Below are 23,357 nucleotides of genomic sequence, written 5' to 3'. Positions count from 1 at the left end.
GCCATCAAAACCTGTGTAAATATTAAACAATATAGAGCAACAACGTTTTAAAATTACATAAAGACAATGGAGTATAGCATTATAGCATCCAACAATAAGTAAAAAGCAACCTACAAGACATAACATCAACACAAAACTCAATAGCTAATGAAAAAGTGATTCAACCTAGAGCTATGCAGAAATTTCCTGGCAGGGAGAAAAATTAATCAGAAAAAAATGATTGGCTTGTCTCCAGATGTTGTTGGTGTTCCAACACTGGAGGTTTTAAGAAAAGTTTGGACAATTTCTTGTGTCTCCTGTTCAAGCAAGATGATGGATTAGAAGACCTCCAAAGTCCCTTCCAGGTCTGTTATTCTATATTCTGTAAATGAGGGATTGCCAAGGATTTTTTTTTTTACAATTCTCTGAAATTCTCTGAGTTTTTGGGTCAGCCAAGAAAGAGTAAAACAAACATTTCTTCGGTTTCACCAAAGTTTTGTCTGTCTTATCTCAAAGGTCCTGATTTCCAAATGCTTTAAAAAAACACAAGGCAGTAAGGCAAATTGAACAAACTCTTGCAATCAATAGGGCATGTTGAATTCAGTGTAACTAAAGCAAAGCTTAGGGAAATCCCATGTAACTAACATGATTTCTGGAGTCAGTCTTTTTTTACTCAAACAAGATTAACTGGGCTCATAATGTCATGATGTTTTGCCTTCCGGGACGTGAGAAGGTAGAATTTTTAGGAGGGCAGTTCCTCTGAGAAATCAAACACTTTGGCTTGCTACCTAGATATATTTGCCACTAATCAAAATAGCTTCCTAATTCTCATAGTATTTGCTAATTGTTTGTTCAGAAGGGAATTGCCCTACAGATTCTCTGTTTGAAGTAAAGGCACTTTGAGTTGATGGGACTTAAGTTTCCCAGAAAATATTCGAAAATATCAGACAGGTCTTATCTGATATAAAGAAATAATTCCAATCAATCAACCCCTGAAACCACTTTTCTACAAAAAAGTGTGTCTCTGTATGTATACACATATTGTATGTTTCTATCAGTGGTGGGGGTGGGTTGCAGCGATATGCCCCAGTACGGGCATGCCAGTGCCTGCCCAGAGCACCGGGTACTTCGGAGGGCCCACCCGTCCCTGTTCCTTACCCGTCTTTATACTCTTTGGCGCATGGGCACTGCACGTACATTCCGCTGAGCAGCTGGAGCATCGCGGAGGCGTTGCTGGAGGGTAAAATGCATGCACGCACTGCACACTTTCATGTGGACAACACTGGGCCCAGTTGCAACCGTACCAGTTGCAATGGGATCCGGAACTCACCACTGGTATGTATATATGCAGGTACATTACTAACACACATTAATAAGGGCCTCTAGAGAAAACTCGGAGTTGATTTGCTTGATGATCTACTGCAGAGGTGTCAAACTTGATTTCATTGAGGGCAACATCAGAATTCTGTTTGACTGGATGGCTGGGGTGGGTGTGGCCAGGATGGGTGTGGTCAGCTTGACGTCACTTGTGTTGGGGGCACCTGTGGCAGTCCGAGTGCTCTGCCAGTGAAAACACGTTCCTAAGTTCCCTTTTTGGCTGTGACAGCCTCCTACAGCCCTCCGACAGTAAAAACAGAGTTCAGGACGGAAGAGTGTGGCCCTTGTGGGCTCTGTTTTCAGCTGCAACAGCCGAAAATGGAGTCCTATTTTTGCTGGCAGAGGCACCACAGGCTGGTCCTTCACAGTGTCTAGTGTCTTCACTTGGTTGCCTAGATACAGGTAGTGTTAGATACCAGAATCAGTTACAATGGTTTACACCAAGGTCCTCTGTTCCGGCGGGAACAGAGATTCGACCTGATTGGTCGAAGGATCTGACAGCTCCCTATAAAAGGGCAGCTGTCAGACTGAACCTTCGCTGGATTCTACATAGTTGCTACTGCATTAATAAAGAGCTGTTGCTGCCTAAGCCTGAGTGTGCCTTTCCTTTACCTGATCTGACAGGCAGTCCTCAGCTTACGACCACAATGATGCCCAAAATTTCAGTTGTTAAGCAGGAACAGTTGTTAAATGAATTTTGCCCCATTTTTACACCTTTTTTTGTCATAGTTGTTAAATTCACTTATTAGATTCACTTAACACTGAACTTGATGTTAGTAACTGCAGTGCATAGTAGCAAAGATGTCAAGTGGGTGTTGTCAGCAGCGGCGGCGGCGGGATGCCCGGCTTGGGATCTCTGTGGCTGCTGCCCCCCGCACCGTGGTGTTATCTTGATTGCTCCCCCCTCCTCCTTGCTTATGGACATGATAAACTGGATCAGAGGGGAGTGGCTGAGGCAGCTGGCATGGATATTGATGCCAATAGAAGATGACTTTGGTAGTTGGCATGGGTGCAGTTGGAGTGAGGGGGGTCCTTCATTCTGGTCCCTCCGGTATCACCACTGTTGCCTAGGCCACCGTACTATGTCATTTGGTCATTTGGCCCCTACTCTTGTGACAATATGGACTGGGTTAACGGAGTGCGGCCCTGGCAATGGATATGAGTGCAGCTGACATGGACGGAGCCTAGCTGCTGGAGTTGTTGAAGTTGGAGTAGCCGCTTCTGCCACTGCTGTTCTCATTGCTGCAATTACTGGCCGCTTTACCACCTTGCAATTCTTCATCTACTGCATTTTTGACATCTGGCTGTTACTCTTACATATTGTCCTTAACACCGACCATTATTATGATGGACATAAGCTTCCCGCTACCCCACTTGAACAATGTTTGCTGCCCCCCCTTCTCCCGGACATGTCATCTCCTTGTTCCATCTCCCGTGATGTCATCCCATTTGGTTGATGCCACACTCTCCTCTATGTTATACTGTGACAGAACTTTATTCCCTTCGGGAACTCCCCCTTTCCCAGGGATGGCCTTCCTGTCTATCAAGACGCTTCCTTAATGATGAATCTTGGGATCCGAGAGGTGGCATGCAAAGAAGAGACTTCTTAGGGGTTTTTTACAGGGGTTTTTAAATCAAATTTTAAGGGGGGCAGGGGTGTGTGATTCAGATGGCTCGGACAGGTTTAGGATGGGGAAATCTGCCAGGGCATAGGCCAGAGCTAACTAATGGGAGTGCTGGGAAGAGTTGGGATTCTGGGGGAGACATTAAGCCATTCCATTGGGGGGTTCACCTTCTCTACTGTTTGTGGGAGAGGCAGATATGGTGGGGGCCGAGGGCCAAATTATGTTTGAGGGATGTAGGTTCGCTGTTTAAGAGCAATCGCATGTTCCGACCCTCATCACCCTTCTCACACCCCTGGGTGCTCGGGATTTACAGGACCCTGGTCTCCGGCTGGTGTCGCTTAACGCCAGGTCTGTGGTACATAAGGCTCCCCTTATTTATGACCTCATACAAGAGGGTAGAGCGGACCTGGTGTGCATTACAGAGACCTGGTTGGGCCATGAGGGGGGTGTTCCCCTTAGTGAGTTATGTCCACCAGGCTTCCGGGTGTTTCATCAGCCGAGAGCCCAGGGCAGGGGCGAGGGGGTGGCGATGGTTCTTAAAGTCTTAAACCTCAGGAGGTCACTGTGCCTCCGATAGGTGGGTGTGAGTCCCTTTTTGTGAAATGGGGCTTTAGAGTTCAGGTGGGCCTTTTTGTTACATACCTGTCTCCCTGCTACGTTTCATCGGCCCTGCCGGAGCTGCTAAATGTGTTAATCGAATTTTTTTTAAAAAAATGTTATTATTAATCCCAATTGGGTTTGTTTTGGATATTCTATTTAATTTTTTTAAACTTTTGTAATATGTGTTTTTTTTAATGTTGTACGCCACCCTGAGTCCTTGGGAGAAGGGCGGCATATAAATCCAATAAACCAAACCAAACCAAACCAAACCAAACCAAGTGAATTTGACTTCCCCCTTGACTTTGCTTGTCCCAAGTTTGCAAAAGCAGATGATCAAATGACTTTAGGACAGGACAACAGACATAAATACATGCCAGTTGCCCAGTGTCTGAATTCTGATCACATGACTATAGGGATGTTACAATGGTCATTAAGTGTGGGAAACGACCATTACTCATTGTTTTCATTGTCATTGTAACTTCAAATGCTTACTGAACAAATGGTTGTAAGTCAAAGGCCATCTGTATTTGCAGGAGTTTCCTCCCACACTAAAGTTCAAAAGAAATACTAAACCCATTTTAAAAATGTGTACATTTGTCCCGGACATTAATGAAACATCTTCTACTGGGATTTTGACACCTAAATAACTATAGTTTGTTATCAAACTTATAAAAATCCTATACTTAGGCTTATAATTGCATAAAGCAAAATTTTATGTCAGTGTGCCTCAGGGGTGGATTCCTGCCAGTTCTAACCTCTACTATAGAAGAGGTTCCACAAATCTACAGTGCCGTTTAGAACCGGTTCCAGCTCCCTTCCCCCACCCGTCCGCAAATCACCAAGATGACGAGCGAGAGGAGGAATTCTGGGAGTTGAAGTCCACAAGTCTTAAAGCTGTCAAGTTTGAACACCTCTGGGTTTTTTCTAAAGGGTTAGGGGTGCAAGGGTCTTGTAAATTGACAGCTTTAAGACTTGCATGCTTCAAATGCCAGAGTTTCTGAGCCAACATTTTGGTTGCTAAGCAAGAGCGTTGTTAAGTGAGTTTCACCACATTTTACAAGTTGGCCATGCCCACACAGTCACATGGCTGGCAAGCCACTCCCACCCGGTCACATGGCCGGCAATCCACTCACACTCGGTCACATGGCTGGCAAGCCACTCCCACAAAGCAGGCCACACCTACAGAAGAGGTTTTTTTAAAAATTGAAACCCATCACTGGTGTGCCTATTCCAACCAAATTATACAGTGTCCTATGCAGAATTTGTAGCTGGAAAATAAATATTATTAATATTATTCCTGTGCATGCTTCCCTATAAAGTTACAGGGACTATGGTTGTTTGCAGACATAAGTAAATCACAGTATTTGAATACAGATAACTAACCTCACAATGCACTAACCTCAGAATCGATACAAAGGCTACAAATGGCATAAAGAGCCATGCTGCCGAGCATAAAAGATACATGCTCGGTGTTACAAGACAAGAAAGATTTTCACATGGGTTAGAGAACAAACAAAAATATATGATATCATCAAGAGAGGGAAAGAATTGCAATGGAAATGGGCTGGTCACAGAGAAAGGAGAACTGATGGCAGGTGGACCAAGGAAGTCATAAAATGGATCCCACTTGATGAAAAGCATGAAATAAACCTAAAACAAGACGGATCTACAATATCAGTAATTATTGTGGGCCCCATTGGCAAAAGAAAGATCAGGACCTTATTAGTTGGAAACATACGGAAGAGGTTTCCAGGCTGCAATGGATAGACAATTTGCTAGAACCGTGATCACGAGCCTATGGCACATGTGCTACAGTGGCACCAGAACCCTCTCTGCGGGCACGCGAGCTGTCGTCCCAGCTCAGCTCCACCACACATGCATGTTCACCTCCTGACAGCCAGCTGACTTTCAGGTCCCTGTCGCACAAGCACGGGGATGGGGTGCATGCGTGAGACACGCTCAAAGGCATAGGGGGCTGGCCTATGTGCTGTTGTGCACATACACACATACTTTCATTACAAGATTGTTGGAAGAAATGTCCCTCTGGGTTCAGTTCCAAGTGGGGAAAAAGACACTGGAAACATGGAGGCTGCTTGGAAAGATGGTTTAATGGTGGACAGGACCACATGGCTTGAGCTCCTGAACAGAAAAGTGGGGTCACATGCTTCAAGACGTTGGATGAAGAAAAAGAGAGCGAAATAATGAAAGTTCCTGGCTTCATGTCATTCTCTGGCCTTTGGTCTTGAGCTTGTATTCTGATTGGTTGTTGGGCCAAGGCAAGTTGGACTGAAGGCAAGTTGTATAAAATTGAGAAAACAATGACATCTTTAAGATGGCATTTAATGTTTTGATTTTATTTTTTTTGGTAAAAATTGAGGTAAAAGCTGCCAATACAAAGGAATCTATCTATCTATCTATCTATCTATCTATCTATCTATCTATCTATCTATCTATCTATCTATCTATCTATCTATCTATCTACCTACCTACCTACCTACCTACCTACCTACCTACCTACCTACCTACCTACCTACCTACCTATCTACATACACACACACACACACGCACACATACATACACATATATATATATATAATTTATATACACACACACACACAAACATACGTGTGTGTGTGTGTGTGTGTGTGTGTGTGTGTGTGTGTGTAATTTATAGAACAGAATAGGCAGGATAACATGTATTCCAAGAAAGCAAATTATGCATTTTCTAAAAGATATGCATTTTAAATTTTATCATTTTCTATATGGGAAGAATACCTTTCACTACAAATTTTCCAGATAAAATGAGCAAAACAAATTTCAGAGATATGCTTCATTTGGAACTTTTTTCCCAAACATTTTTTTTACTAAACTATTAAGTAATATAAAATACAAAATATAAATGTAAATGGAAGGACATTAAGGAAGGAACGGAAAGAGGAAAAGGAAGTGGAGAAGTGTAAGAAAAAGAAAAGAGAAAGAAGTGTTGACTTCCAACTCTCTCTCTTGCAGTAAAATAAAAGTTCCAAGTCACATTTTTTTTGTTTTTCCATAATAATAATATAAACAAGCCATTTCTATAAAGATCTATCAATCTAATCTATAAAAACCAAGCATGAAATTCAGAAGCAGTTTCCTTGTGAAATTTATTTATTAATTTATTTATTTATTCATTCATTATTATTATTATTATTTTAACTTGAACATATCATCTTCCATTAAACAGTGTGCTCTCTGCATACAAATGTCTCTATGATATTTCAATCAAAATTTACAGTATTCATTACATTGATAAAGATTCCCTAATTTTACAATAATTAATAATCAGCATTATAGCTCTATGCATTTCTCCCTCTTAACATATCTTCAAATGACAATACAATATTATATTGGATATAATAATCTTAACAATCGTATTATTAATAATAAGCATATTGTTTACATCTCTATCTTAACATATATTCTTTATTTCACTTGATCTCCATTTGTTTCTCACTCCTGTTTTTATTCTCCAACCATCCATAAAATAGCTCCCATGTCATATAATATTGAGTTTGTTCTTTCTCCTTTATAGCAAGTGTTAATCTGTTCGTTTCTGCACATTCTAATATTTTCCTAATCACATTCTCATCCAGAAACAAAAGTATATTCTTTTCTATTATTAGAATAGTCAGCTTTGCCATTTCAGCCAACTCCATCAACTTCTGCAACCACACTTCTTCTTCTTAAAGTCATCATACCTCTCTTCCTTTTCTTCCCCCCCTATCCCCCAACCTGAATTCCTTATGATTACAAAATGCTTATGCCGCCCCACTTTTCACTAGAATGATATGCTTTTAAATAAGGATAGGCAAAAAAGGCAGGACTCACTGCTGGTGTATAAAGATAAGAAAAGAAGTAGATACTTCCAATCACAAGTTCCTTAAAGCCATCTGTACTTAAAAGGGACCTTAAAATGTTCTTTCTATACTTCTACTAACTCCAATATAGGCATATCAAAACAGTAGAAATGGTGGTGGATTTTAGAAGAAAACCTCCCATACTACCACCTCATGCAATACTAGACAACATAATATCAGAAGTAGAGACCTTCAAGTCTCTAGGTTCTATCATGTCTCAAGACTTAAAATGGACTCCTAACATCAAAAATGTCATCAAAAAAGCAAAACAAAGAACGTTCTTTCTGCACCAACTCAGGAAGCTCAACCTGCGGAAAGAGCTGCTGATACAGTTCTACAGAGGAATTATTGAGCCTGTCATCTGCACCTCCACAATTGTTTGGTTTGGCTCAGGGGTGGGTTTCTCGCCCCGTTCCAACCGGTTCGGTTGGAACGGGGCCGGCGGCGTCCTCGTGCATGCGCGCAGTGCACGCATGCGTACTAGCCCCTGTGCGATGCTCCAGCTGCTCCTGGAGGATCGCGCAGGCACTGTATGCATTCTGCGCATGTGTGGAAGCGCAGAACTCGTCAAAACCGGGTAAGAAACGCGGGTGGGCGGGTGGATCCTTCAGCGTTCCCGGAAGTTACTTACTTCCGGGTTCGCCGACCAACCGGTTCGCGGGGACCACCGCGAAGTGCCTGAAACCCACCCCTGGTTTGGCTGTGCAACCAAACAAGACAGACACAAACTTCAACGTATAATTAGAACTGCAGAAAAAACAATTATTACCAACCTGCCTTTCATTGAGGACCTGTATACTGTAGGAGTCAGAGGGCTGGGAAAATATCTACAAACACATCCTAGACATACATTGTTTCAATTTCTACCCTCAAAACGACACTATAGGGCACTACATACCAGAACAACTAGACACAAGGACAGTTTTTCCCCAAATGCCATCACTCTGTTCAACAACTAATTCCCACAACACTGTCAAATAATTTACTTAGATTATTACTATTATTCTACTCTTCCTTCCTAGTTATCTATCTCTCCCCACTTATGACTATAATCATCTTGCTTGTATCTTTCAATTTATATTGTTTTTGTTTCCTAATATGATTTGATAGCTTATTAGTAACCTTGACTATCACTAAGTGTTGTATTTTTTTTTATTCTTGATGAATGTATTGTTATTCTCCTTATATACACTGAGAGGATATGTACCAAAGACAAATTCCTTGGCCAATAAAGACTTCTATATGCACACAGACAAGCAATGTGTTTGGTTGAAGTGGCCACATTACCATCCTTCAGTTTGAAACACCTTGTTGCTTTCAAAACTTCAGAACAACAACAAAAAAGTACCGATAATCCTTGATTTATAACAGTTCATTTAGTGACCATTCTAAGTTATGATGCCACTGAAAAAAATGACTCCAGTTTTTCACACTTAAGGCCATTGCAACATTCCCACAGTCACGAGATCAAAATTTGGATGATTGTCAACTGGTCCATATTTATGGATGCCTGCAGTGTCCTGGGATCACACAATCCCCTTTTGTGACCTTCTAACAAACCGAGTCAATGGGAAAGCCAGATTCACAATAACAACTGCAGTGATTCACTTAACATATTACTTATTTAACAACTGCAGTGATTCGCTTAACAACTGTGGCAAGAAAGGCTGTAAAAATATTCACTTAACAAATGTCTCGCTGAGGAGCAGAAATTTTGGGCTTGACTGTGGTCGTAATTCAAGGATTATTTCTATTAAGATGAAAGTCCCAAAGGTACTTTTTCAGGAGGTAACTGGATTTCCTTGTTTTTTCTTCTGAAGACATTTTGCTTCTCATTCAAGAAGTTTCTTCACCTCTGACAGGGTTAAGTGGGGAAAGATTTATATTCCTTGCAGACAGCTGGTCATTTGCATCCTTTTAGAGGGTCGCTGAAGCACCTGGTGGTTTATCTCTGTCCTCAGGGTGTGGAATTCTCAAGATGACTGGAAATCTCTACAGAATTTTAGCTATACAATTTGGGACGAACACCCTTTGAATGGTGCGGAAGTAGGAATGGATTTCCAGAAGAGAGAAAAAAAAATCAGTACAGAAACCAGGAACACCACTCAAGTGACCCTAAGGACACACATCCAAATGCTTCAATGACCCTCTAAAGATAAATGTTCCCCTCGCATGTATGTGCTAGTTATTCCTGGTTCTAGGGGGCAGTGCTCATCTCCGTTTCAAAGCCAAAGAGCCAGCGCTGTCTGAAGACATCTCCGTGGTCATGTGGCCGGCATGACTAAACACCGAAGGCGCACGGAATGCTGTTACCTCCCCACCAAAGGTGGTTCCTATTTTTCTACCTGCATTTTTTTTTACGTGCTTTCAAACTGCTAGGTTGGCAGAAGCTACAGGAACTCACCCCATTATACGACACTAGGGATTTAAACCACGGAACCTTTCTGATGCACAAGGGTTGTTGATCAGGGATGTGGTGGCTCAGTGTCTAAGACGCTGAGCTACCACGTTTCTGATCAATGACCCTCTAAAACAGTGGTTGGTTGCAGGCGGTATGTCCCGGTATGGGCGTACCGGTGCCTGCTGGGAGCACCAAGTACTGTTCTGGTATAGTGCTCCAGAGGGCCCACCCGCCCTGTATTTCATCTCTTCAGTGCTTCCTTCACGGAGCGTACGGTGCCTACGGAGCCAAGGTGGCGCAGTGGTTAAATGCAGCACTGCAGGCTACTGCTAGATCAGCAGGTCAGCGGTTCAAATCTCACCGGCTCAGGGTTGACTCAGCCTTCCATCCTTCCAAGGTGGGTAAAATGAGGACCCAGATTGTTGGGGGCAATATGCTGACTCTCTGTAAACCGCTTAGAGAGGCCTGAAAGGCCTATGAAGCGGTATATAAGTCTACTGCTATTGCTATTGCTACGTGATCCTCTGACGAGCAGCTGGAGCAACGCAGAGGCGTCGCGGAGCATCACAGGAGTATGTGCATGCTGCTTGTGTTTATGTGGTGGCCGCCAGGCCCCGTGCACCGTACTGGTTGCAACGGGAATGGGAACCCACCACTGCTCTAAAAGGATGCAAATGACAAGGAATATAAATCCTTCCATTCCCCACCAGCCAGTCAGAGCTGAAGAAGCTTCTTGAGTGAGAAGCGAAAGGTCTTCAAAAGGAAAAACAAGAAAGTCCAACTGCCTTCTGGGGGGTGGGGGGGAACACCTTTGGGGCAGCCGTGACCTGGGATGACTGAGAACGTCTGCAGACATTAAGGCGAAAGCCAGAAGTGCTCCTGAAAATGCAAACGTGAGCGCCCTTGTCTTTTTGCAAGCAAAGCTCAAGGATGCGAGCTTGCACGCTGCAAAAACATTTGCTCCCAACTTGATACTTAGCCCGCGGAAGGCAAGGACGGACGATGCCACCGGCGCTGTTTCAAACACCGGTTTGCAAAGGCTCGTTTTTTGAGAGGGGGGGGGAGGCGGGAAAGACGGAAAGGGGCGGAGCTGCGCGAGCGCGGAACTTTCCGCAACCGCGCTGGAGTAAGCGAGAAGAGGCCCGCGCATGCGCACTCCGGAGGAGGGGGGGGTTCTGTCCAGGGCAAGAGAAGCAAGCAGCAACATCAGCAGCAGAAGCGCCGCAGAAACAGCGTGGCTTTGCTTTCCGCCAGGAAGGTCGCCATGTGGTCCTTGTGGCTGGCTCGGAGGGGCCTCCCCCGGTGAGGACAGGAGTAGGAGGAGGGGGCTGCTGGGCGGGAGGGCGAAGCCTGGCTTCTCCGTGGGAAATCACTTTGCCCATGCTCAGGGGCTCTTCTTCCTTCTTTCCTTCGCACCCGTTTTGCTGCTACCCAGTTGGAAATACCCTCGGTTTGGAAACGCCCGATCGGTCCTGAAAAGGCTGGTGCTTCGCTGTTAAGGAGGGTGCGGGAAGGAAAAGAGGGCTCTGAGCATGTGCAAAGTGCTTTCTTGTGCCTGCCAGATCAACTCTACGATGCGCACATGCTGCTTAGCCCCGGTGGGTGTGGACAAGAGCCTCTCCAATGAATTGTTCCCGTGGGTATGTGTTTAAAGAGCCCGAATCGTAGAAAGAAACTAAAGGGAACTTAAGTTGGAGAACCAAGTTTATAGGCGCTACTTTGTATCTTTCGGCTAACATTGTTTTTAGGCCTTGAAGCATTGGCCATTCAGACGAACTAGCAGGGTGGGATAGCAGGTCAAATATTTATCCCGCACCAAGTCAAATAATAGCCGCCTTGCATGCCTCATTTATCTCTTAAGAAACCTGGATCGGACTTTGGCTGCAGTTTTCCTTATTTTCGGGTTTTTTTTTTTGAGGGGCTACTGGTGATCTCTTAAAATAATGATTTGTAACAAAAATGTTCAGGAGGGACATGGAAATATACAAAACTAGAAGAACGCTCTTATGGATTATGGCAAGGCAGTGTTTCCCTTCTTTTCTTTCTTGGGGAAGGATGAAATGACTTGCTTTCATTTTCTTTGATTTGTTTTGAATTGGCTTTAACATTCCAATGTTTACCTTGCAGCCACCCCCAGGATTATTATAATCAAGGGGCCAAACAGCTTTTGAAAATAGATCCTGCTGTGGTCCAACTCCAGCTCTGTTCTCTTTACAAAGCAAGATACTGCCCTTATTTACAGTATATCTCGTACAACTTCACTTCCAAAATAATATTTCCCAAACATGGCGACTTTAAGACTCATAAAGACTTCAATTCCCAGAATTCTCCAGCCAGGGTTAGGGTCTTATATGTCTTGAAATTGTCAGGGTTGAGAAATACTGTCCTTAAAAACTGGTCTCTGGTTATTCCTTTTTATTTTGTTTTTTAAAGCTTACATAGTTCCGGATTGTTTGGGCCAAGACTGTGGCGATGGACGAGCAGTTCTGCAAATGAAAGGGCAGTGAAATTCAAAAGTGGGGATAAAATCTATGGATTCACTGTAAACCAGGTAAAAGGTTTTGTTTCCAAGTCACCTTCTTTCAGCTTGAATTCAGGATTATGGCTAATTTAGGCTTTTCAGAGCGTATTTCAGTGGAAGTTGGCTAGTTCAGAAGTTAATGGTTTCAGCCTTCCTGTAAGGTTCTCTTCATTTAGAATATACCCAATTAAAGTTGGCTAAAGTCTGTTGGATGGGGGTTGCGACACAAACTGCACATTGAAAAGGAGGCCTTGCACATCTCTGGATTTGCATTGTGGTGCAAAAAAATAGAAGATTAATGGGGTGAGCTAGGAGCCAAGGACAAGGACTAACTGCATGAAAATCCACCAACTTCTCATACTTTTGCAGAAATATAATTTAAGAGAATTTCCATATAAACTGCCTTGAACTCTGAGTCAAATCTAGGAAACTAACAAATACAGGCAGTCATTGTTTAACAACGGCCCACTTGAGAGATGTTCCCACTTATGAATGAACTCTGAGACCAATCCTCCTATTGACTACCTTTGCAGGTCTATAAAGTGACAAGATGATATGCACAATTGTGTTTTTTCTCAGCAACTGCTTTACTTAGTGAAATCTTCAGAATCATAAATTCTACAAACTTGAAATTTGGCACATATGCTCCTCTTGGCTTCTAGGTGCTCACTAAGAAAGGATTTTTTGAAATGACCATCAGATCATTAGTATTTCTTATATAGTAATTAACACGCTCTAATGCTAAAAAGTTCTACTCCCCCTTCCCACCTCTTTTCCAACTGCCAATTGCCTCACATTCTGTTATCTCAGTTCAAACTGGCAGATTTTCCACTCCCCAGCGATCTAGGGCTCCTTATAGTACTAAACATCAGTACCTCACCAAAATATCTACACCTTCCACCTATGGAACTGTTTCCGGGCTCAAGATGGCGGGAGCAATATTCCCTTATGTGTTTCAATTACCGACCACCACTGAGCCAATGGGTTAAACTGGAGTGAACTGGATTTCTCCTGCATTGCCCCATCCCATAGTTTTGTCACAAAGCATGGATATCCAGCTAGTGTAAGGTGGAATATTCCTGAGAAAGTTTAGGAAGCTTGTGAAAAATGGTTGGGAGAACCACCGTCCTGACGTGCTACATACGTTCCAATTTGGGGTACATGGCTGATTTGGAGGTGGTCGGGCAAGCATGACTCCTAGCTGAGCCTTCTGGACAACGTAGTTGGGCATGGTTTGCGAGCTTGAATTTGCAGAAGTGCAGTTAGCTTAATTTGTATTAATTTGTAGAGATGCCTGTATTTTTTATTTTTTTTTAATTCAGGTGACGGTAGTTCCTGAATTTTCCTTGACGGCTGTTAAACTCAACCATGACAAGACTGGAGCCCAGTATTTGCATGTGGCGCGAGAAGACTCCAACAATTTGTTCAGGTCAAGAATGCTGAATAATGGAATTTTTTGTGGATCCTCTGGTCTTCAAAGCGTTTGAAGCCATGCATCATATCAGCCCTTAAAATGTCTGGTATTTTTGTTATTCGCCTTTGGTTCAGAAGTATTAAGTTACAGTACCAAAGCTTTGAAGTCACTGGGGCCTGAGAGTTGTTTTCTATCAGAAATCATGAGTTCAGACTTCCATTCAGTTGGGAAGCTGACTTTAATAGTCCTGGGCATGTTGCTTCTCCAGAGTGTCGATTGAGAGAGATAGGTGAACTTTTCCTTCTGCCTCTGACAGCATGTATAAGTAGCCCTTGATTTACTATTACAATTGAATTGATGTTGCTAAGGGAGAAATTTGTTAAGTGAGTTTTCCCCCATTTTACGACTTTTGCTGCCGCTGCCTCCTCCTCCTCTTCCCCCACCTCTTCCCCCTCCTCTTCCCCCCTCCTCCTCCTCCTCCTCGTCGTCTTCTTCTTCTTCTTCTTCTTCTTCTTCTTCTTCTTCTTCTTCTTCCTTCTATATATGTAAAAATGACTGTGTGTATGTATGTGTTCCAGCATAACTCTGGAATGCCTTGAGCAATTTCAACCAAATTTGGTACTCAGATAACTTACTCTCTGGAAAAAAATACTGTGGGGCAAGACACCCCTAACATCCCTCAGGGTGTGTATTCTGTTAAGATGCAGCCTGTTGTGTCCTAAAATGGCTACGTCTGTAAAATGGCTTCTACTGTACAGCGCAGTGGAATTGCCACGGTAACAGCTTCACAGTACTCCACAAGGGAACTCCTTCTGGTAAGGGGGAAAATCCAACATTAGAAATTATGTTTGGTCTGGACATTTCCCCTCTATAAATAAATACCCGGACAACGCCTGGTTATCAGCTATCAGATTATTTTGTTAAAAAATTAGTGCAGTTGTTAAATCAGTGACATGGTTATTAAGTGAATCTGGCTTGTTCGGAAGGTCCCAAAAGATGATCACAGGACGTGTGGGACACTGCCACCCTCATAAATATGAACCAGTTGTTAAGTATCCAAATGTAAACCATGTTACCATGGAGATGCTTCAATGGTCATAAGTGTGAAAAATGTTCATAATTGGTGCCGTTGTAACTTCGATCGGTCACTAAATGAACTGCTGTAAGGCAAGGACTACCTGTATTATGCTGTTTGCTTATTTTATTAAATTTATATGCTGCTCATCTCACAATGGAGTGACTCTGAGTGGCGTAGAACACTAAACACGAGAAGGAAAACATGATAATGGTAAAAAGAAAAGTTGAGCAAAGCTAAAAAATAGATACCTGGGCAGGAGAAGGCATTGTAGGAGTATTATACTATTGTGTTTTGTTAGTGTTTTGCTATGTTCTTGTTAGTTTCCTTGGGGGAAAAAATGGTGTCTATCTGAAAAAAAACATTAAAACACAAATGTTTCCCTGTCTGTTTTATAGTGTACAGTTCCGGACCACTCCCATGGACAGTACGGGAGTGCCCCACATCCTTGAACATACTGTATTGTGTGGGTCAGAGAGGTATCCTGTCAGGGATCCCTTCTTTAAAATGCTGAATCGGTCGCTCTCTACCTTCATGAATGCATTTACAGGTGAGGAAATGGAAACCGACAGCCTTGTGAATTTCCTGGTGTGTATGCGGTGGCTTATTTGTGCAACAAAATCTGCAGCGTTAATTGCTTTCTTTCTGAGGTGAATTCTGAATCTTGACGATTGGAAATATCAGCATTGCGTAGAGTATGGTGGAGAGAAGGAGGGTAAACAGTGCTGATGTCAACTTGCAGAATAACAGGTGCATTGGAAGGGACTTAGAGTTCTTCTAATCTAGCTCCCAGCTTGAGCAGAAGACCCTATACCATTTCAGATAAATAGCCATCCAATCTCTTCTTGACAACCTCCCGATAAATTTGAACTTTTGACAGCCAGTTCAGCCATTCAGTTCTAGGCAAAAATGTCACCACCTGAATCAAAACAATGATTGCAACTGAGCCCACAATTAGAATAGAACAGAGCAGAGCAGAACAACAACAAGAGTTGGAAGGGACTTTAGAGGTCTTCTAGTCCAACCCCCTGCTTAGGCAGGAAACAGTACACCACTTCAGACAAATGGATATCCAACATCTTCTTAAAAACATCCAGTGTTGGAGCACCCATAACTTCTGGAGGCAAGCTGTTCCACTGATTAGTTGTTCTCATGTAAGGAAATTTCTCCTTAGCTCTAGGTTGTTTCCTTGATTAGTTTCCATCCATTGCTTCTAGTCCTGTTTTCAGATGCTTCGGAGAATAGCCCAATCCCCTCTTCTCTGTGACAGCCTCTCAAATATTGGAAGACTGCTATCATGTCACCCTTAGTCCTTCCCTTTATTAGACACGGCATAACCAATTCTTGACCAGCAATCCTTGAGTGGAAAACTTCTTAGGAGGAAATGAAGTGCTTTAGTGTATCATTTTTCTATCCCCTTTTCTAATTTTCTAATGGCATTTTATGACATAGTGAGCTGGGATCTCAGTTTTATATCCTTTGTCCTACCATCAAGGTTGAATTTGATCCCCGGTAGCCCAAAGCATCATGGGTACAGCTGAGGAATGCTGGAATATCATACTATCCCCTTCCTGCAGTTTTTATGTCTTCTTTTTCTGGCATTTTGTGCAGGTAGTCCTCGACTTGTGACCATAATTGAGCCCAAAACTTATGTTGCTAAGTGAGAAATTGGGTTTTGCCCCATTTTACCACTTTTGTTGCCACAGTTGTTAAATGAATCACTGCAATTGTTACGTTAATAACTGGGTTGTTAAGTGGCTTCCTAATTTATTTATTTGTTTGCTTGTTTTGTTCATTTGTCAAACGTATAAGATAACAAGTATAGGTACGAACATAAAACACAAACAAAGGAAGTAAATACAGATAAATGTGGACAGTAGGACAGGGACGGTAGGCACCCTGGTGCGCTTATGCATGACCCCTTTACGGACCACTTAGAAATGGGGTGAGGTCCACGGTAGACAGCTTGAGGTTGAAGGTGTAGAAGTTTGAGGATATAACAACGGAGTCAGGTAGAGCATTCCAAGCATTGACCATTCTGTTGCTGAAGTCGTATTTTCTTCAATCGAGTTTGGAGCAGTTTGCCTTGAATTTGTATCGATTGTTTGCCCGTGTATTATTGTGGTTGAAGCCGAAGTAGTCATTGACAGGTAGGATGTAGTAGCAGACAATTTTGTGTACTATGCTCAAAAGTCAATGACTGCATGTCAGAACGTCGCAAAAGGTGACCACATGATTCAGAGACAATGTAACTCTCATAAATGTGAACTGGTTGCCAAGCATTCAAATTTTGATCACATGACCATGGGGATGCTGCAGCAACGGTCGTAAGTGTGAAATATTGTCATAAGTCACTTTTTTTTCTCTGCTGTGGTAACTTTGGCAACTAAATGCACTGTTGTAAACCGAGGACTACCTGTACTTGAAGTCTTCTTAAACTTTCCATATAATTGGGTCCCTAAGAAATGGCGTATGTGATAAAAACATTAGAAATAACACAAATAACATTGGAATTAATGAACAGTGAATTAGAAAAGAGACATAGAAGATTTTTTTATACATGATTATTGTTGAAAGACAATTATATGCACAAAGTTGTTATCAACATATATTTAATCTTATAATTTTAATTGTTATTTATTCATAAATATAAATATCTTGTATATTTAATTTTTATATTTATTTATTTTTATCGTGCAAGCCACCCAGAGTCCACTTGGGTAATGAAATGCACAGCATATTAATTTATTAATTAAGGAAAAAAACATGGAGGATAGGTGGGTGAAGATGATGATGTAGGAGACATGGCAAAATTAACTTGTTTGATTAAAGTAAGATCAATAACTACATTTATCAGTGACTAAGAACCAAAAAAACCCTGAAAATTCTTATGGATTTTTTGCTGAAAAAAGAGAAATATGAGCTTGTGATTTATGGGTTTGAGTGTTAGAAAAGTAGTTTAAAGAAAATTATGATGTAACTGTAGAGGGAGAGAGTACAATATAAACATATTTATAATTGCTGTCAAAAATATCAGGAGCCACTGCTTTACAATCTTTTTCTTTCTTTATTTTTCTACTTTCTTTTCTAATATTTGTAGCATCTTTAGTTAAAAATGTCTTCAATAAAAAAATAACACGATAGACGCCTCGGTTTGAAAATGAAATGAAGATTGCAAAGCATTCATCACCCTAAATGAACTGTAAAACTCATGGATTTAATTTTGAACCGTTTCATTTTTAACTTTTGTCATCTTTTGCAGCTAGTGATTACACGCTCTACCCATTTTCTACCCAAAATCCCAAGGACTTCCAGAATCTTCTCTCCGTCTACCTGGATGCTGTGTTTTTCCCTTCTTTGAGGCTTCTGGATTTCTGGTAAGATTTTGTAATCCAGTTGATGGACAGAACCATGATGTATCATCCAGAAGAATTCTTAACTCACGTTTTATGTATTTTAAATTTCTTTAGGCAGGAAGGCTGGAGGTTGGAACACGAGAGCCCATCCGATCCTCAGTCACCATTAACCTTCAAAGGAGTCGTGTTCAATGAAATGAAGGGAGCTTTTGTAAGCCCTGTTTTATTGTTATTGTTTTGGCTTAGTTGAGAATTCCTGGGGAGCTGCTGTGTGTTTGAATGGTGTTTGAGAGGTGACAAACTAAGTTCAGGTGAGGGGTTGATAAGACAATATTTTTGAGGAATTTGTATTGACCTAGGCTTTCCCAGCAACACGAAGCTGAGCTCATCCCGATAAACCCCTGAATTACAGTGAATTCCTCTCCAGCAAAGTCCTGGCCCACATTCTTTCAAGATAGTTCACAATTACCAACCTTTATCAAGCATGGGGAGTGGCCAGGCCGATATCTTTCAGGCGCCACAATACTTGTCAAGAATGCAGGAATAAACTAATTGTCTCCTGCAAACTCCACACCCTTCCGCTCCCCTTTTATTCCCTATGGGAGGGGCCATTCACCATCCACCTGTGGCCTTACTCCTAAGTCGGCCCTTGTTCCTTAGCTGTTCCTTTGTCTGGCGACTATGTGCATGTGCACACTGGGAACAGGCTCCAGCTGTTCTTCTGCCCCATTGATGTCTGACTCCGAAGGTAGCTGATAAGTGTCAGGTGGCTCTGGTCCTATTTCTGCCTCCGACACAGAGCCCTCATCAGAGCCTTCCCCAGACTCCAGGACTGGCCCATGTTCTTCCCCAACCTTCTCACTCTCCCAATCTGCTCCAGCTCTGCTGGCTGCTAGCGGGCTACAACAGAATTATTATGAGACTTACAACTCACTGAGATGGTAAAGGTTGCAGGATTCAAAAAATCTTGCACTGGTTAACATTTATTTTATAAATGGCTTGGTTGGGTGAATTCGTTTTCATCCAGCAATGTGGTTCTTAAGACTCGCTCTTTATTTGGGGGGGTTCAGACTTAGTACCAAACCATGGCTTGTTTTAACTATGGTTTGTCCAACAGGTTTATACATGATTCTGAGTCCAAATCAAATACAGGTAGTCATCAACTTAATGATTTCGACTGAGCCCAAAATTTATGTTGCTAAGTAGCAATAGCAATAGCAGTTAGACTTATATACTGCTTCATAGGGCTTTCAGCCCTCTCTAAGCGGTTTACAGAGTCAGCATATCGCCCCCAACAGTCTGGGTCCTCATTTTACCCACCTCGGAAGGATGGAAGGCTGAGTCAACCCTGAGCCGGTGAGATTTGAACTGCTGAACTGCAGACTAGCAGTCAGCTGAAGTGGCTTGCAGTACTGCATTCTAACCACTGCGCCACCTCGGCTCTTGCCAGGTGGCGCAGTGACCAAGTGAGATGGTCAAGTGAATTTTGTGCCATTTTAGGACCTTTTTTGCCACAGTGGTTGAGCGAATCACTGCGGTTGTTAAATTAATAAGTGAATCTGGTTTCCCCATTGACTTTGCTTGTCAGATGGATGCAAAAGGTAATCACATGACCCAGGGCATTGCAACTAACACAAAGATGAGCCAGTTGCCAGCTGTCCACAAATTCTGGTCATGTGACCATGGGGATGTTGCAATGCAATGATTGCAATTGTGAAAACTTGTCATAAGCAACTTTTTCCGATGCCAGTGTAACTACAGAATGTTATTGTGACTTAGCACTCTGCACAAATTCATCTATTAGTACCAACTGTTGTAGGGGAATCAGGCTGCTGTCACTTCATCTGTAGGTCATGATTAGAATTGTGGCATTTGTGAACTCGGCTCCAATATTTTGGATGGCAAGCATAATTTACTTGGCCATTCGGTGGTAGTTGACTTTCCTAGTTTAGCTTCTCTTGCTTTCAAATAAGGAGCTTGGGCTATATCAAGGATCTACAGACAAATAATGCTTTGCCACATATTATGCCACAGTTGCAATTTGTAAGCCAAATGGAAACCACAATTTCAGACTGGTGCATTCACACATAACACTAAAGCAGAAATGGGCATGCTTTTTCTATGATTTAATATTTCTGAACTAATCCTCAGAAAACAGGTTTTCAGGCGCATTTCAAAGAACGACATTCTGGTTCTGGTGTGTGTGTGAGAATAAAAGCTATTGTTGGCATTATGCCAACCCATAATTGACTTTTCCAAAACTGATTTGGCTTAGTCGAACTATTGTGTGAATTGGCCTTTACCTTTCCACCTTAAAATTCCTATCCCATAATAATTGTATTGCAGTTGTCATGTTAACAAAGGCAAAGACATCAATTCTACAAATGCTACCTAACTTCTAGGTCAGAATTGGGGAAATGGTAGATCTCTCAATAACACAGTTTGCCAGTGCTGGTGGATGTTAGTACATTGCAGTAGAATAAAATCTTGCATAATACAGATAGTCCTTGATTTACACCCAACATTTCCGTTGCTATGCAAAATAGCAGCTAAGTGAATTTTGTCCCATTCTCCTGTGTGCTGCTTCGGGAATCCAATCATGGGTTAACTTAGCCTTCTAGCCTTGAGACTGAGTATGTAAATTTCAAAGTCACGCCTCCTCTGACTGGACTTCCGTTTCCTTTCAGTTCTATTACTCAGTCCAAAGCCTACGAGACCTATTTTCAATTCTCTCTTGACTAATTGATAATTTCTCAGGGTTAATGCTGGATTTACTTGGTTTTTTCACTGTGGATTTCTTGCTGGATTGGAGGTAAGGCGGCAGTTTTTCTGCCAGCCGATTCCTCCCTCGCTATTTCCCTTGTAGGGATATCGGATTACTACAGCTGGAGCGTGGGGCGATCTTGCCGTTTGCAAACGGCTTCTCCGCCTGTCCTCCCTTTAAGTTCAGCGCGCAAGGAAGCTGAGTCTCCCAGCGCTGCTTTCCATGCCGGATAGCACCCGCCTGCGGGCGCGGTCAGATCCGAAGCCGTGGCTTGTCGGAGCTGTTCTCCTCCTCCCCGCCTCCCTCCTTTGTGCTCTCGCTGGAGCGGCTGCCGGAGGATTACATGGATCGGCTGTTTGGGATTTTCCCCTGCTGTTTCTTTGAATTTCGCGCCTTTGATGCCGGTTGCCTTATTTGGAAGCGTTTTCACGCATGCGTGATAATGCCTGGGGATGAGAAGGCAGAATTTGTTCGCGCGCTTGAGTTTGCGCACTGCTTACGCCCCTCCCTTTTCCCTCACTCGAGGTTGCTGACTCAGGAAGGAGGTCGCTTCTCTTTGTCTCTGCTTCCACGTGGCGTTCTTGGCGAGTGCTTTTCAATTGCATTCCTTTGTTTCGCTGATTGGGCTCTTTCAAATTCATACCATGGCTGATCAATCGGTAGTGCAAGGTACTGTCGGGCCAGTTTCTGAGCCCCGCTCCCCTGGCGAGGGGGGGGCTAGCCCTGGGCCTAGTAGGGCCGCGACCAGGGCCTCTAGTAGCAGGCCTCGAGCCTCATCTACTGTTCGGGATAAGTCGCACAAACGCAAAGACAAAGCCAAGGTTCCCCCCAAGGCATCTGGGGCTCCCATTTGTTCCCCTCCGGTTCTGATTCAGCAACCTGTGTCTCCGGTGCGGGTCGTTGAGCAGGGTTGGTCCCCTGATATTCAGCTTCCCCAGGGCCCTATTCCTGAGGTAGGGGTTTTCGGGCCTCGATCCCCCCCAATTATTTCGGAGGCTAGTGGAGCTTCTCTTCGTTCACCTCCACGCGCTGGGCCTTCTGCCACGTTCACCCCCACAGCTGCAGGCCTCAGGCCTCTGGAGGGCCAGGATTTGGGCCTTCCTGCTGATTTTTACAGCATGATCTCAGAGGCTATTTCCAGAGGGGTGGATGCGGAATTAGCGCGTAGATCCCAGGCCTCCAGGCCTACTCTGGCCTACTCAGGCCTGGCTCCTCAAGCAGTGCAAGGGGATTCTTCCATCCTGCAAACGGATCCTCCTTCCCCTTTACACTTTGTGTTTAGCACACAATCTCCCTTAGTGGAGGAAGGTGAAATCCAGGATAGGGAATTCTCTGGTGATGAGGGCCTCCCTATGGATCAGCCTACTGCCCCTGGGCTCTTCAGGCACACTCTTTTCAAGTCTCTGCTGTATAAGGCCAAGACTACCGCCCACATGGGGGAGGCAATTTCTGCAGAAAGTGCTGCTGTGGGCCTGGATGCCACCGAGCGGCTCTTTGCTGAGCAGGTGGCTCTGCAGGATTTTATTCCATCCCCCAAGCTTTTTCTTGATTTAATCCAGAAGCAGTGGGATGAGCCGACCGCAGTTAAGCCCCCTGGGTCTGGTGATAGGAAGCTATTCACATCTTCTCCAGAGTTGGAGGCTCTCCTCCAGTTTCCCACGGTGGATGCTCCCATTGCTGCTTTTGCTTCACCGGCGTTAATTCCTTCTGAAATTTCAGAAGGATTGAAGGCCGAGGACCGCAAGGCCGAATCGGTCATTCGCAAAACTCATCAGGCAGCAGCGTGGGCCTTGCGCTCAGCTACTGCAGCTTCCTTTTTTAATAGGACTTCCTTAGTTTGGCTGAGACAACTACAGGAAAGGCTGGACCTGGAGGAACTGCGCCTTCATCAGGATGTCACCAAGCTGATTGCGGCCCTAGAGTATTCTGCAGATGCCACCCTTAGCGCGGCAAAATTTGCATCCCGAGCCATGGTTTCCAATGTGGCTTCTCGCCGCTTGCTCTGGCTCCGCCACTGGCAAGCTGATGTCAAATCTAAGTGGCGCCTAGCGTCCACGCCCTTTAAGGGCGGGGCTTTGTTTGGTTCAGTGCTGGATCCCATTCTCATTGAGACTCGGGACAAACGCAAGGTGCTTCCCTCCACGAGCGCCCGTGTGACCAGAAGGCCACAGCCTTATAGTAGACGGCAGCCCTTTCGGTCTGGGGACTCGGGGTTTACTTCCGCCCCCTATGTCCCCAGCTACACCAGGGGGTTCTCCCAGGCACAGGATCGTGGCCAGGACCGAGCTGGGGCCAGAGACAGGGGGCGCCAGCAGGGTCAGGTGCCGAGTAGACGGTCTTTCCGAGGAG

General features: G+C 43.6%; 1 protein-coding gene across 1 annotated transcript in view; it reads left to right on the top strand.

Moving 5' to 3' along the window:
- Window positions 1-11,051: 11,051 nt before the first annotated feature.
- Window positions 11,052-23,357, top strand: part of PITRM1 (pitrilysin metallopeptidase 1) — a 59,462-nt gene continuing 47,156 nt past the window's right edge. The window contains exons 1-6 of the mRNA XM_032237077.1: window positions 11,052-11,180; window positions 12,312-12,429; window positions 13,722-13,828; window positions 15,287-15,438; window positions 18,151-18,265; window positions 18,359-18,455. Coding sequence (XP_032092968.1) covers window positions 11,143-11,180; window positions 12,312-12,429; window positions 13,722-13,828; window positions 15,287-15,438; window positions 18,151-18,265; window positions 18,359-18,455 — 627 coding nt within the window. The 5' untranslated portion in view covers window positions 11,052-11,142. The remainder of the gene's footprint in view (window positions 11,181-12,311; window positions 12,430-13,721; window positions 13,829-15,286; window positions 15,439-18,150; window positions 18,266-18,358; window positions 18,456-23,357) is intronic.

This window comes from Thamnophis elegans, chromosome Z (genome assembly GCF_009769535.1).
Source record: "Thamnophis elegans isolate rThaEle1 chromosome Z, rThaEle1.pri, whole genome shotgun sequence".
Lineage (NCBI taxonomy): Eukaryota > Metazoa > Chordata > Lepidosauria > Squamata > Colubridae > Thamnophis > Thamnophis elegans.
Note: the sequence above shows the minus strand (reverse complement) of the source record. Positions and strands in the feature narration are given on the sequence as shown.